This window comes from Oncorhynchus kisutch, linkage group LG21 (genome assembly GCF_002021735.2).
Source record: "Oncorhynchus kisutch isolate 150728-3 linkage group LG21, Okis_V2, whole genome shotgun sequence".
Lineage (NCBI taxonomy): Eukaryota > Metazoa > Chordata > Actinopteri > Salmoniformes > Salmonidae > Oncorhynchus > Oncorhynchus kisutch.
In genome coordinates, this window is record NC_034194.2 from 28,420,066 (window position 1) to 28,432,944 (window position 12,879).

Sequence of the window (12,879 nt, forward strand, 5' to 3'; positions counted from 1 at the left end):
CCATAAACATCAATGCCTTTCTTTAAAATCAATACACAAGTATATATTTTTACACCTGCATATTTAGTTAATATTACCTGCTAACATTAATTTCTTATAACTATGGCAATTGTGTCACTTCTCTTGCGTTCCGTGCAAGCAGTCAGGGTATATGCAGCAGTTTGGGCCGCCTGGCTCGTTGCGAACTGTGTGAAGACCATTTATTCCTAACAAAAGGCCGCATTTATTCCTAACAAAAGGCCGTAATTAATTTGCCAGAATTGTACATAATTATGACATAACATTAAAGGTTGTACAACGTAACATCAATATTTATACTTAGGGATGCCACCCGTTAGATAAAATACGGAACGGTTCCGTATTTCACTGAAAGAAAAAACGTTTTGTTTTCGAAATTATAGTTTCCGGATTCGACCATTTTAATGACCAAAGGTTTGTATTTCTGTGTGTTATGTTATAATTGATAGAGCAGTCTGACTGAGCGATGGTAGGCACCAGCAGGCTCGTAAGCATTCATTCAAGCAGCTCTCTGCTGTGCTTCAAGCATTGCGCGGTTTATGACTTCAAGCCTATCAACTCCCGAGATTAGGCTGGTGTAACCGATGTGAAATGGCTAGCTAGTTAGCGGGGTGCGCGCTAATAGCGTTTCAATCGGTGACATCACTCACTCTGAGACTTGGAGTAGTTGTTCCCTTTGCTCTGCATGGGTAATGCTGCTTCGAGGGTGGCTGATGTCGATGTGTTCATGGTTCGAGCGAGGAGACGGACGGAAGCTATACTGTTACACTGGCAATACTAAAGTGCCTATAAGAACATCCAATAGTCAAAGGTATATGAAATACAAATGGTATAGAGATAAATGGTCCTGTAATAACTACAACGTGTTAACTTCTTGGTGACAGGGGGCAGTTTTTTCACGTCCGGATGAAATGCATGCCCAAATTCAACTGCCTGCTACTCATCCCCAGAAGATAAGATATGCATATTATTAGTAGATTTGGATAGAAGTTTCCACTGAAGTTTCTAAAACGGTTTGAATCATGTCTGTGAGTATAACAGAACTTACTTAGCAAGCGAAACCCCCCCCATTGAAAAGAGGTGACCTTCTTGCAGTTCCTATCACTTCCACTGGATGTCAACAGTCTTTAGAAATTGGTTGAGGTTATTCCTTTGTGTAATGAAGAGGTACGGCCATCTTGAACGAGGGTCACTTCATGTGTACTGTTAGATCGAGGCGCGTGACCAGAAAGCATGCTACAGTTTGTTTTCTTCCTGTATTGAATACAGATCATCCCGCCTTTAATTTTATCGATTATTTACTTTTTAAAAATACCTAAAGTTGTATTACAAAAGTAGTTTGAAATGTTTTGGCAAAGTTTGCAGGTAACTTTTGAGATATTCTGTAGTCATGTTGAGCAAGTTGGAACCGGTGTTTTTCTGGATCAAACGCGCCAAATAAATTGACATTTTAAATATATATAGATGGAATTAATCAAACAAAAGGACCATTCGTGATGTTTATGGGACATATTGGAGTGCCAATAGGTAAGGTAAGGTAAGGCTGAATTATATTTTTATTTCTACGTTTTGTGTCGCGCCTGCAGGGTTGAAATATGGTCTTTTTGTTTATGGAGGTGCTATCCTCAGATAATAGCATAGTTTGCTTTCGCTGAAATCTGACATGTTGGCTGGATTCACAACAAGTGTAGCTTTAATTTGCTATCTTGCATGTGTGATTTAATGAAAGTTGATTTTTATAGTAATTTATTTGAATTTGGCGCTCTGCATTTTCCCTGGCTTATGGCCAGGTGAGACGCTAGCGTCCCACATATCCCAGAGAGGTTAAAAGGAACCCCCAGCTTTCATATGTTCTGAGCAAGGAACTTAAACGTTAGCTTTTTTACATGGCACATATTGCACTTTCTTCTCCAACACTTTTTGTTTTTACATTATTTAAACCAAATTGAACATGATTCATCATTTATTTGAGGCTAAATTGATTTTATATATGTATTATATTAAGTTAAAATAAGTGTTCATTCAGTATTGTTGTAATTGTCATTATTACAAATACATTAAAAAAAAATTATATTAATAGCCCGATTAATCAGTATGGGCTTTTTTTGGTCTTCCAATAATTGGTTTCGGCGTTAAAAATCCTGAATCGGTCGACCACTAATATACACTGCCTTATATTCCCAGTGAACTCCTATATAATGCCTCATATTCCCAGTGTACTCCTATATAATGCCTCATATTCCCAGTGTACTCCTATATAATGCCTCATATTCCCAGTGTACTCCTATATAATGCCTCATTAATTCAGAAGCCTCAAAAAGGCAGCCATCACTAGTAAGTAGTGAGTCGTATAAAGCAGAAAGAGCTCCCCTTTTCACTTCTTACACTTGCTTGTTTGTCATGTGACCACAGTGGAGTCAACTGTTGTGTTTTTCACATGTAGGAAGTGACCATCTTTGTAACATGAAACCAGTGGCTCATCTCTGGTCCCACTATAAACATGGTTGTTTCCTGTCTTATTGTCTCGGTCCAACATCAGCTGGAGAGGGAGCAATAAGAGAAAACGACAAGTAGATTTTAACCAAGTCTGGAAGCAAGCTTTCCAATGTACCTACGGGCCAACTTCGGTATTGCAGTTTAACTGAAATCTGATCCCAAAAAACTGTTCTCCTAGACGGCAAGTCAAATTGGAAAATTCCTGATAAGACACTTTGGTCATCACTTTTGTGCACTAAACAACCATTGAATTATTCTTATTGTCACTGCCCAAGTCCGATATATTTTCCATCACTCACATTCATGCTCTGACGTCATGAGCACAGCTGGCCACGGGGAAGTGCCGGTTGGTTTGTTAAACTGGCCACGGGGAAGTGCCGGTTGGTTTGTTTAGCTGGTCACGGGGAAGTGCCGGTTGGTTTGTTTTGCTGGCCACAGGGAAGTGCCGGTTGGTTTGTTAAGCTGTCCACGTTTCTCTCTCTCTCCCTTTCTCCACTCACCCTTTCACTTTCTCTCTCCCACTTTTGTCTTCAGCTTCCTTTATACTTACTCACTACAGTGTAATTTGCACAATAATTGTTTTGGATCATTTCTCAGGCTTGGGCCAGTAGTGCTTCTCTTGGCTTTTTCCCTTTCTTTCTACTTGATCTTTTCTTCTCTTTCGCCCCCTCCCTCTCCGTCTCTTTCTTAGCAGGACACTGGATTAGTGACTGTCTTGAGATAACTGTTTACAGCTTGGGTTGGACTGTGTGGGACCGTCTGACAGAGCGTGTGTGGATAAACATGTATGTTAGTGCTTGAGTGAGCACATGTGTCTAGAGTAAATTTGTTGTTTGGAACCATCACTGGGTTACATCCAGGGTCGACAGGCTGCTGTCCTCTACTACTTTCCAGTCCTTCCTGTTTGTCATAGCTGCACCCTCTCCACAGTCTGTTAGACCATATTCCTTCCTCCTCTCGCTCTCTGCTGCAGATACATGTCTACTGCATGCCTAGGCCCGGGGGATCTTGTGGGGTTAGATAAGGTGGTGTGCACATGTGAATATTCATTTGAATGTGGAGGGAGGGAGGGGGTCGGTGAGGTTGAGTGAACTGTGCTCTCATTCCGCTCTACATTACTGCCATCTCTGCCAAGTTGAGTTCATCATAGTTAGAGCCGAGTAAATTAGCATATAGAGCAGGTAGATTATTGACTCTTACCTATCATGGGTGACTCTATGAAGCTCCAGGAGTTGGTCTGAGGGACGTATGACTGTAGTACTCCTGCTGATCGTCCCGCCTCGTTCACCCCTCCAAACACATACACCTTCCCCCCACACACTGTGGCTGCTGCAGAGTGCACCGGCTTGGGGAGCGGAGACACCATCGCCCACTGGTTGGTTATGGTGTCGTACCTACAGAGAGGAGCAAGACAAGGACTGGTTAGTGATGGTTCATACCAACACAAGACAGTTCATTAACATGTGCTACCATTGTTTTTTCATCTGCAAGGCCTTTTTCAATATATTTGAAATGTGCATTTAGAAACAATATTGCAATATGCTAGCATATGGCCCATGTCTCCTATTTTCTAAATGGTGCACACAGCACTACTGCAAACAGAATATAATTCAGATATATGGTACATGGCCAAAAGACGAACATCTCATTTCAAAATCGTGTGCATTACTATGGAGTTGGTCCCCCTTTGCTGCTATAACAGCCTCCACTATTCTGGGAAGGCTTTCCACTAGATGTTGGAACATTGCTGCGGGGACTTGCTTCCACTCAGCCACAAGAGCATTAGAGGTTGGGCACTGATGTTGGGCGATTAGGCCTGGCTCGCAGTCAGCGCTCCAATTCATCCCAATGGTGTTCGATGGGGTCCCCAAAGTGTTGCCACAAAGTTGGAAACACAGAATGATCTATTGTGTGCTGTAGCGTTATGATTTCCCTTCAGTGGAACAAAGGGGCCTATCCCGAACCATGAAAAACAGCCCCAGAGCATTATTTCTCCTGCACCAAACTTTACAGTTGGCACTATGCATTCTGGCAGGTAGCATTCTCCTGGCACCTGCCAAACCCAGATTAGTCTGTTGGACTGCTAGATGGTGAAGCGTGATTCATCACTCCAAAGAACATGTTTCCACTGCTCCAGAGTCCAATGGCAGCGAGCTTTATACCACTCCAGCCAACGCTTGGCATTACGCATGGTGATCTTAGGCTTGTGTGCGGCTACTCGGCCATGGGACCCCATTTCATGAAGCTCATGACAAACAGTTCTTATATTGACTTTGGTCATGCAGTGTAGTATCACAGGGAGCCAGGCATGAAACACGCAACGGTAGAAGTTAGGCACAAAGTAATAGATTTTCGGACATGACTGCAAAACAAAGGCAACCAGTCATGACGAAACATCTAGCCGACACTTGTTAATCGCCTATTGAAACAACTTTCAGTTCATGACAATAAATAGCTAGGCAGCTACTTAACCCTGTTGCCCAAAGCTAATGTTATAAGCAGCCAGCTAGCTTCTTCTGGCTAGTGAGGCTCTACTGGACCGGGTTATGTGTTGTGAAGCTAGCCACAATAAGGATTAGGCACAATAGCAGAATTTGCGGTTTTGTCTTCAAAATAAACGTGTCATTGACAGTGATGCAAATGAATACAAATAGTAGAATTATGCCATACTTTTATTTATTTTGAGCCCACTATTGTGGCTAGCTTCACATAGATGGGCCCGACCACTATTAATCAACTAAGAACCGTCTTATAAATTAGGGTAATTTTCGATGAAACCTAGCTACATAGTTAGCAGCTACCTATAGCTACTGAAACAGATGTATTATTTGACACGTCAAATACAGTAATTTGACGTGTATCTTTTCTGAAATGCAAAGACCCAAATGGCGTTCCATAGAAATCCTGGTTGAGAATGAAATGACTGACCAACCAAACAGCGCAGCAAGTATGTGAAAGAAATAGGTTTTGGTTATGTTTTACTGGTAATAGGGACATACGTAAATACCCCCCAAAATGTGTGGTGTATAACCTTTATTTAACCCGGCAAGTCAGTTAAGAAGATACTTATTTACAACGATGGCCCGGACGACACTGGGCCAATTGTGAGCCGCCCTATGGGATGTGATACAGCCCGGATTCGAACCAGGGACTGCTTCGAATGCAGTGCCTTAGACCTCTGCGTCCATGTGTATGTGTTAACTATTTAACTGTACTAGAATGATTCAAAGTCCGCAAAAAAATGCTATAGTTTGTTTGGCAAGGAAAATATCAGATATCGGTAAATCATTTCATATTGGTGCATCACTAATTGTAACACATGGCATCTATGACCTCAGTGTCTCCTGTTCTGTTGTGTAGTGAGTCAACACTGTGTGGACATCACACTGAGCTCCTGGTAATAACTTCAAGACTAAACCCACCAAGTTGACAAGGGTTGACAGACAGACAGTGAGTGAGTGAGTGCTTGAGTGAGTGCGTGAGTGCTTTCTTGAGTGAGTGTGTGAGTGCTTTCTTGAGTGAGTGCGTGAGTGCTTTCTTGAGTGAGTGCGTAAGTGCTTTCTTGAGTGAGTGCGTAAGTGCTTTCTTGAGTGAGTGCGTGCTTGAGTGAGTGAGTGCGTGCGTGCTTGAGTGAGTGAGTGCGTGCTTGAGTGAGTGAGTGAGTGCGTGCTTGAGTGAGTGAATGAGTGCTTTCTTGAGTGAGTGCGTGCTTGAGTGAGTGAGTGCGTGCTTGAGTGAGTGTGTGCTTGAGTGAGTGAGAGAGTGCGTGCGTGCTTAAGTGAGAGTGCGTGCTTGAGTGAGTGAGTGAGTGCGTGCTTGAGTGAGTGAGTGCGTGCTTGAGTGAGTGAGTGCGTGCTTGAGTGAGTGAGTGAGTGAGTGAGTGAGTGAGTGAGTGAGTGAGTGAGTGAGTGAGTGAGTGCGTGCTTGAGTGAGTGAGTGAGTGAGTGCGTGCTTGAGTGAGTGAGTGCTTGAGTGAGTGAGTGAGTGCGTGCTTGAGTGAGTGTGTGCGTGCTTGAGTGAGTGAGTGCTTGCTTGAGTGAGAGAGTGCGTGCGTGCTTAAGTGAGAGTGCGTGCTTGAGTGAGTGAGTGAGTGCGTGCTTGAGTGAGAGAGTGCTTGCTTGAGTGAGAGAGTGCGTGCGTGCTTAAGTGAGAGTGCGTGCTTGAGTGAGAGAGTGAGTGAGTGCGTGCTTGAGTGAGTGAGAGAGTGCGTGCTTGAGTGAGTGAGAGAGTGCGTGCTTGAGTGAGTGAGAGAGTGCTTGCTTGAGTGAGTGAGAGAGTGCTTGCTTGAGTGAGAGAGTGCTTGCTTGAGTGAGAGAGTGCTTGCTTGAGTGAGAGAGTGCTTGCTTGAGTGAGAGAGTGCTTGCTTGAGTGAGAGAGTGCTTGCTTGAGTGAGAGAGTGCTTGCTTGAGTGAGAGAGTGCTTGCTTGAGTGAGTGAGTGCTTGCTTGAGTGAGAGTGCTTGCTTGAGTGAGTGCTTGCTTGAGTGAGTGCTTGCTTGAGTGAGTGCGTGAGTGTGTGCGTGAGTGAGTGAGTGCGTGAGTGAGTGCGTGCGTGCTTGAGTGAGAGAGAGTGCTTGAGTGAGTGGGTGAGTGAGTGCTTGAGTGAGTGAGGGAGAGCTTGAGTGAGTGCTTGAGTGAGAGAGTGCGTGCTTGAGTGAGTGCGTGCGTGCTTGAGTGAGTGAGTGCTTGCTTGAGTGAGAGAGTGCGTGCTTAAGTGAGAGTGCGTGCTTGAGTGAGAGAGTGCGTGCTTGAGTGAGTGAGTGAGTGCGTGCTTGAGTGAGTGAGTGCGTGCTTGAGTGAGAGAGTGCTTGCTTGAGTGAGAGAGTGCGTGAGAGAGTGAGTGAGTGCGTGCTTGAGTGAGTGAGAGAGTGCGTGCTTGAGTGAGTGAGAGAGTGCTTGCTTGAGTGAGTGAGAGAGTGCTTGCTTGAGTGAGTGAGAGAGTGCTTGCTTGAGTGAGTGAGTGAGAGCTTGCTTGAGTGAGTGAGAGAGTGCTTGCTTGAGTGAGAGAGTGCTTGCTTGAGTGAGAGAGTGCTTGCTTGAGAGAGAGAGTGCTTGCGTGCTTGAGAGAGAGAGTGCTTGCGTGCTTGAGAGAGAGAGTGCTTGCGTGCTTGAGAGAGAGAGTGCTTGCGTGCTTGAGAGAGAGAGTGCTTGCGTGCTTGAGAGAGAGAGTGCTTGCGTGCTTGAGAGAGAGAGTGCTTGCGTGCTTGAGAGAGAGAGTGCTTGCGTGCTTGAGAGAGAGAGTGCTTGCGTGCTTGAGAGAGAGAGTGCTTGCGTGCTTGAGAGAGAGAGTGCTTGCGTGCTTGAGAGAGAGAGTGCTTGCGTGCTTGAGAGAGAGAGTGCTTGCGTGCTTGAGAGAGAGAGTGCTTGCGTGCTTGAGAGAGAGAGTGCTTGCGTGCTTGAGAGAGAGAGTGCTTGCGTGCTTGAGAGAGAGAGTGCTTGCGTGCTTGAGAGAGAGAGTGCTTGCGTGCTTGAGAGAGAGAGTGCTTGCGTGCTTGAGAGAGAGAGTGCTTGCGTGCTTGAGAGAGAGAGTGCTTGCGTGCTTGAGAGAGAGAGTGCTTGCGTGCTTGAGAGAGAGAGTGCTTGCGTGCTTGAGAGAGAGAGTGCTTGCGTGCTTGAGAGAGAGAGTGCTTGCGTGCTTGAGAGAGAGAGTGCTTGCGTGCTTGAGAGAGAGAGTGCTTGCGTGCTTGAGAGAGAGAGTGCTTGCGTGCTTGAGAGAGAGAGTGCTTGCGTGCTTGAGAGAGAGAGTGCTTGCGTGCTTGAGAGAGAGAGTGCTTGCGTGCTTGAGAGAGAGAGTGCTTGCGTGCTTGAGAGAGTGCTTGCTTGAGTGAGTGCGTGCTTGAGAGAGTGCTTGCTTGAGTGAGTGAGGGCGTGCTTGAGAGAGTGCTTGCTTGAGTGAGTGAGGGCGTGCTTGAGAGAGTGCTTGCTTGAGTGAGTGAGTGCGTGCTTGAGAGAGTGCTTGCTTGAGTGAGTGAGTGCGTGCTTGAGAGAGTGCTTGCTTGAGAGAGTGCTTGCTTGAGAGAGTGCTTGCTTGAGTGAGTGAGTGCGTGCTTGAGAGAGTGCTTGCTTGACTGAGTGAGTGCGTGCTTGAGAGAGTGCTTGCTTGAGTGAGTGAGTGCGTGCTTGAGAGAGTGCTTGAGTGAGTGAGTGCGTGCTTGAGAGAGTGCTTGCTTGAGTGAGTGAGTGCGTGCTTGAGAGAGTGCTTGCTTGAGTGAGTGTGTGAGTGCGTGCTTGAGTGAGTGAGTGAGTGAGTGAGTGAGTGAGTGAGTGAGTGAGTGAGTGAGTTTGTGAGTGAGTGAGTGAGTGAGTGAGTGCTTGAGTGAGTGCTTGAGTGAGTGAGTGAGTGAGTGAGTGAGTGAGTGAGTGAGTGAGTGAGTGAGTGAGTGCGTGCTTGAGAGAATGCTTGCTTGAGTGAGTGAGTGAGTGCGTGCTTGAGAGAGTGCTTGCTTGAGTGAGTGCGTGCTTGAGAGAGTGCTTGAGCGAGTGCGTGCTTGAGCGAGTGCGTGAGTGTGTGAGTGCGTGAGTGCGTGCTTGAGCGAGTGCTTGAGAGAGTGCTTGCTTGAGTGAGTGAGTGAGTGCGTGCTTGAGAGAGTGCTTGAGCGAGTGCGTGCTTGAGCGAGTGCGTGAGTGTGTGAGTGCGTGCTTGAGCGAGTGCTTGAGTGAGTGCTTGCTTGAGTGAGTGAGTGAGTGCTTGAGTGAGTGCTTGCTTGAGTGAGTGAGTGCGTGCTTGAGAGAGTGCTTGAGCGAGTGCGTGCTTGAGCGAGTGCGTGAGTGTGTGAGTGCGTGAGTGCGTGCTTGAGCGAGTGCTTGAGTGAGTGCGAGTCCATATCCCTCTTCACTCACTCACTCGCACGTTATTTATCCTGTCATACCAAACATCATGTTGACTGACAGCTAGCCTCCCCAAATCAACTCTCCAACAGTGTTTGTGTTTATGATATCAGTGGATTCGTTTCATGTGTCATCTTCAGAGAAAATAGGAGTAAATAATAAACAAACTAGTCTGACACATTCCTCAATTAAAAGTATTTATTTCTGCAGTAAATGTTTGTCTATAGCCTGATTCTGTCTCTGTTGTAAATAGCTCAAGTGACCTTGGCTCTTCTCTTCACCAACAGCCACAGTATTGACCGTCACTAAATGCATGATTGATGTGTTTTGACAGCTAATGCTATCTGAAACATGATTGCATTTCACTCCTGCAACCAATTGGTTTGTAATTGACTTTATAGACAAAAATGCACGCACGCAAGCACTCAAGCACGCACGCACTCAAGCACGCAAGCACTCAAGCACTCAAGCACTCAAGCACTCAAGCACTCAAGCACGCAAGCACGCAAGCACGCACGCAAGCACGCACTCAAGCACGCAAGCACGCACTCAAGCACGCAAGCACGCACTCAAGCACGCAAGCACGCACTCAAGCACGCAAGCACGCACTCAAGCACGCAAGCACGCACTCAAGCACGCAAGCACGCACTCAAGCACGCAAGCACGCACTCAAGCACGCACTCAAGCACGCAAGCACGCACTCAAGCACGCACTCAAGCACGCACTCAAGCACGCACTCAAGCACGCAAGCACGCACTCAAGCACGCAAGCACGCACTCAAGCACGCACGCACTCAAGCACGCACGCACTCAAGCACGCACGCACTCAAGCACGCACGCACTCAAGCACGCACGCACTCAAGCACTCAAGCACGCACGCACGCACTCAAGCACGCACGCACTCAAGCACGCACGCACTCAAGCACGCACGCACTCAAGCACGCACTCAAGCACGCACTCACGCACGCACTCACGCACTCAAGCACGCACTCACGCACTCAAGCACGCACTCAAGCACGCACGCACTCAAGCACGCACGCACTCAAGCACGCACTCACTCACTCAAGCACGCACGCACTCACTCACTCAAGCACGCACGCACTCACTCACTCAAGCACGCACGCACGCACTCACTCACTCAAGCACGCACGCACTCACTCACTCAAGCACGCACTCACTCACTCAAGCACGCACGCACTCTCACTCAAGCACGCACTCTCACTCAAGCACGCACTCTCACTCAAGCACGCACTCACTCACTCAAGCACGCACTCTCACTCAAGCACGCACTCTCACTCAAGCACGCACTCTCACTCAAGCACGCACTCTCACTCAAGCACGCACTCTCACTCAAGCACGCACTCTCACTCAAGCACGCACTCTCACTCAAGCACGCACTCTCACTCAAGCACGCACTCTCACTCAAGCACGCACTCTCACTCAAGCACGCACTCTCACTCAAGCACGCACTCTCACTCAAGCACGCACTCTCACTCAAGCACGCACTCTCACTCAAGCAAGCACTCTCACTCAAGCAAGCACGCACTCTCACTCAAGCAATCACGCACTCACTCAAGCAAGCAATCACTCACTCACTCAAGCAAGCAATCACTCACTCACTCAAGCAAGCAATCACTCACTCACTCAAGCACGCACTCACTCACTCAAGCACGCACTCACTCACTCAAGCACGCACTCACTCACTCAAGCACGCACTCACTCACTCAAGCACGCACTCACTCACTCACTCAAGCACGCACTCACTCACTCAAGCACGCACTCACTCACTCAAGCACGCACTCACTCACTCAAGCAAGCAAGCACTCACACTCAAGCAAGCAAGCAAGCACTCTCTCACTCAAGCAAGCAAGCAAGCACTCTCTCACTCAAGCAAGCAAGCAAGCAAGCACTCTCTCACTCAAGCAAGCAAGCAAGCACTCTCACTCAAGCAAGCAAGCAAGCAAGCACTCTCACTCAAGCAAGCACTCTCTCACTCAAGCAAGCACTCTCTCACTCAAGCAAGCAAGCACTCTCACTCAATCAAGCAAGCAAGCAAGCACTCTCTCACTCAAGCAAGCAAGCACTCTCTCACTCAAGCAAGCAAGCACTCTCACACTCAAGCAAGCAAGCAAGCAAGCACTCTCTCACTCAAGCAAGCAAGCAAGCAAGCACTCTCTCACTCAAGCAAGCAAGCAAGCAAGCACTCTCACTCAAGCAAGCAAGCACTCTCTCACTCAAGCAAGCAAGCAAGCACTCTCTCACTCAAGCAAGCAAGCAAGCACTCTCTCACTCAAGCAAGCAAGCAAGCACTCTCTCACTCAAGCAAGCAAGCAAGCACTCTCTCACTCAAGCAAGCAAGCAAGCACTCTCTCACTCAAGCAAGCAAGCACTCTCTCACTCAAGCAAGCAAGCACTCTCTCACTCAAGCAAGCAAGCACTCTCTCACTCAAGCAAGCAAGCACTCTCTCACTCAAGCAAGCAAGCACTCTCTCACTCAAGCAAGCAAGCACTCTCTCACTCAAGCAAGCAAGCACTCTCTCACTCAAGCAAGCAAGAACTCTCTCACTCAAGCAAGCAAGAACTCTCTCACTCAAGCAAGCAAGAACTCTCTCACTCAAGCAAGCAAGCACTCTCACACTCAAGCAAGCAAGCACTCTCACACTCAAGCAAGCAAGCACGCACTCACTCACTCACAAACGCACTCACGCACTCACTCACTCTAGTCAGCCTGCTACAAAGAGCAGGCATGTTAGATATGGGTCACCATCAAACACACTAATATGCAGGAGTGAAAGTAGATATTTTTTTTAACCTGTAAGAGACACCCAAGTGTGCACAGATTTCTATAGCCTAGGGAGGTAGTCACAGAATTACATTTCCAATCCCTATTCATTTCATATATGATGTCTGTGAGCCTAAGTGCCTAGTCTTTGTTCTAACACTTAATATGCAATAACTTAACATAAGCAGAGCGTGGGTTTCAAGTTTGGGGAAGCTAATTTTCACCATAAACACGCACCTTTATAATAAAGCATTCCACGCATCCACACACTTGCAGACTTATCTAAGAAAGCCTACTATTCTTAAATTTGATGATTAGATATATTATTTGCCGAAATTATGACTATCAATCCCTGTTCACAAAAAGACTATGGTCTGCCTAGGCTATAGGCCTATCAGATATATTTCTTGTTGGCCTTTTATAAACACATTTCATTAAATTCTACTACACTTCATGTGAATGGAGACATTAACAATCTTACAATGACAGGGTAGCCTACTCTGCTGACACTGACAAACAGATCAATAAAAACAACGTTGTCTGATCCATATAATGGGCCTACGAAAAGAGGAGACCTGGAGGAGGAAATTATTGTCAAAAAAAAAACAAAAAAAAGAAGTGGCACTGACCCATTGATATTGACAGTGAACGTGCACACTCACCGGGGATATGACCGATGTTCTCTGCTGGTGCCAATAAAATGAGCTACTGTTGGCTTAATTCAATTGAGAATATTGATACCTAAAAGGCAGATTGGA

At 46.7% G+C, this 12,879-nt stretch overlaps 1 protein-coding gene across 7 annotated transcripts in view; it reads right to left on the reverse strand.

Annotated features, from left to right (window-relative positions):
* LOC109866319 (kelch-like protein 29) overlaps positions 1 to 12,879 on the reverse strand; it is a 385,773-nt gene that overhangs the window by 7,653 nt on the left and 365,241 nt on the right. For all 7 annotated transcript variants that reach the window (XM_031800806.1, XM_031800805.1, XM_020454929.2 and 4 more), the window contains one exon: positions 3,715 to 3,908. In XM_031800806.1, the coding sequence (XP_031656666.1) occupies positions 3,715 to 3,908 (194 nt within the window). The remainder of the gene's footprint in view (positions 1 to 3,714; positions 3,909 to 12,879) is intronic.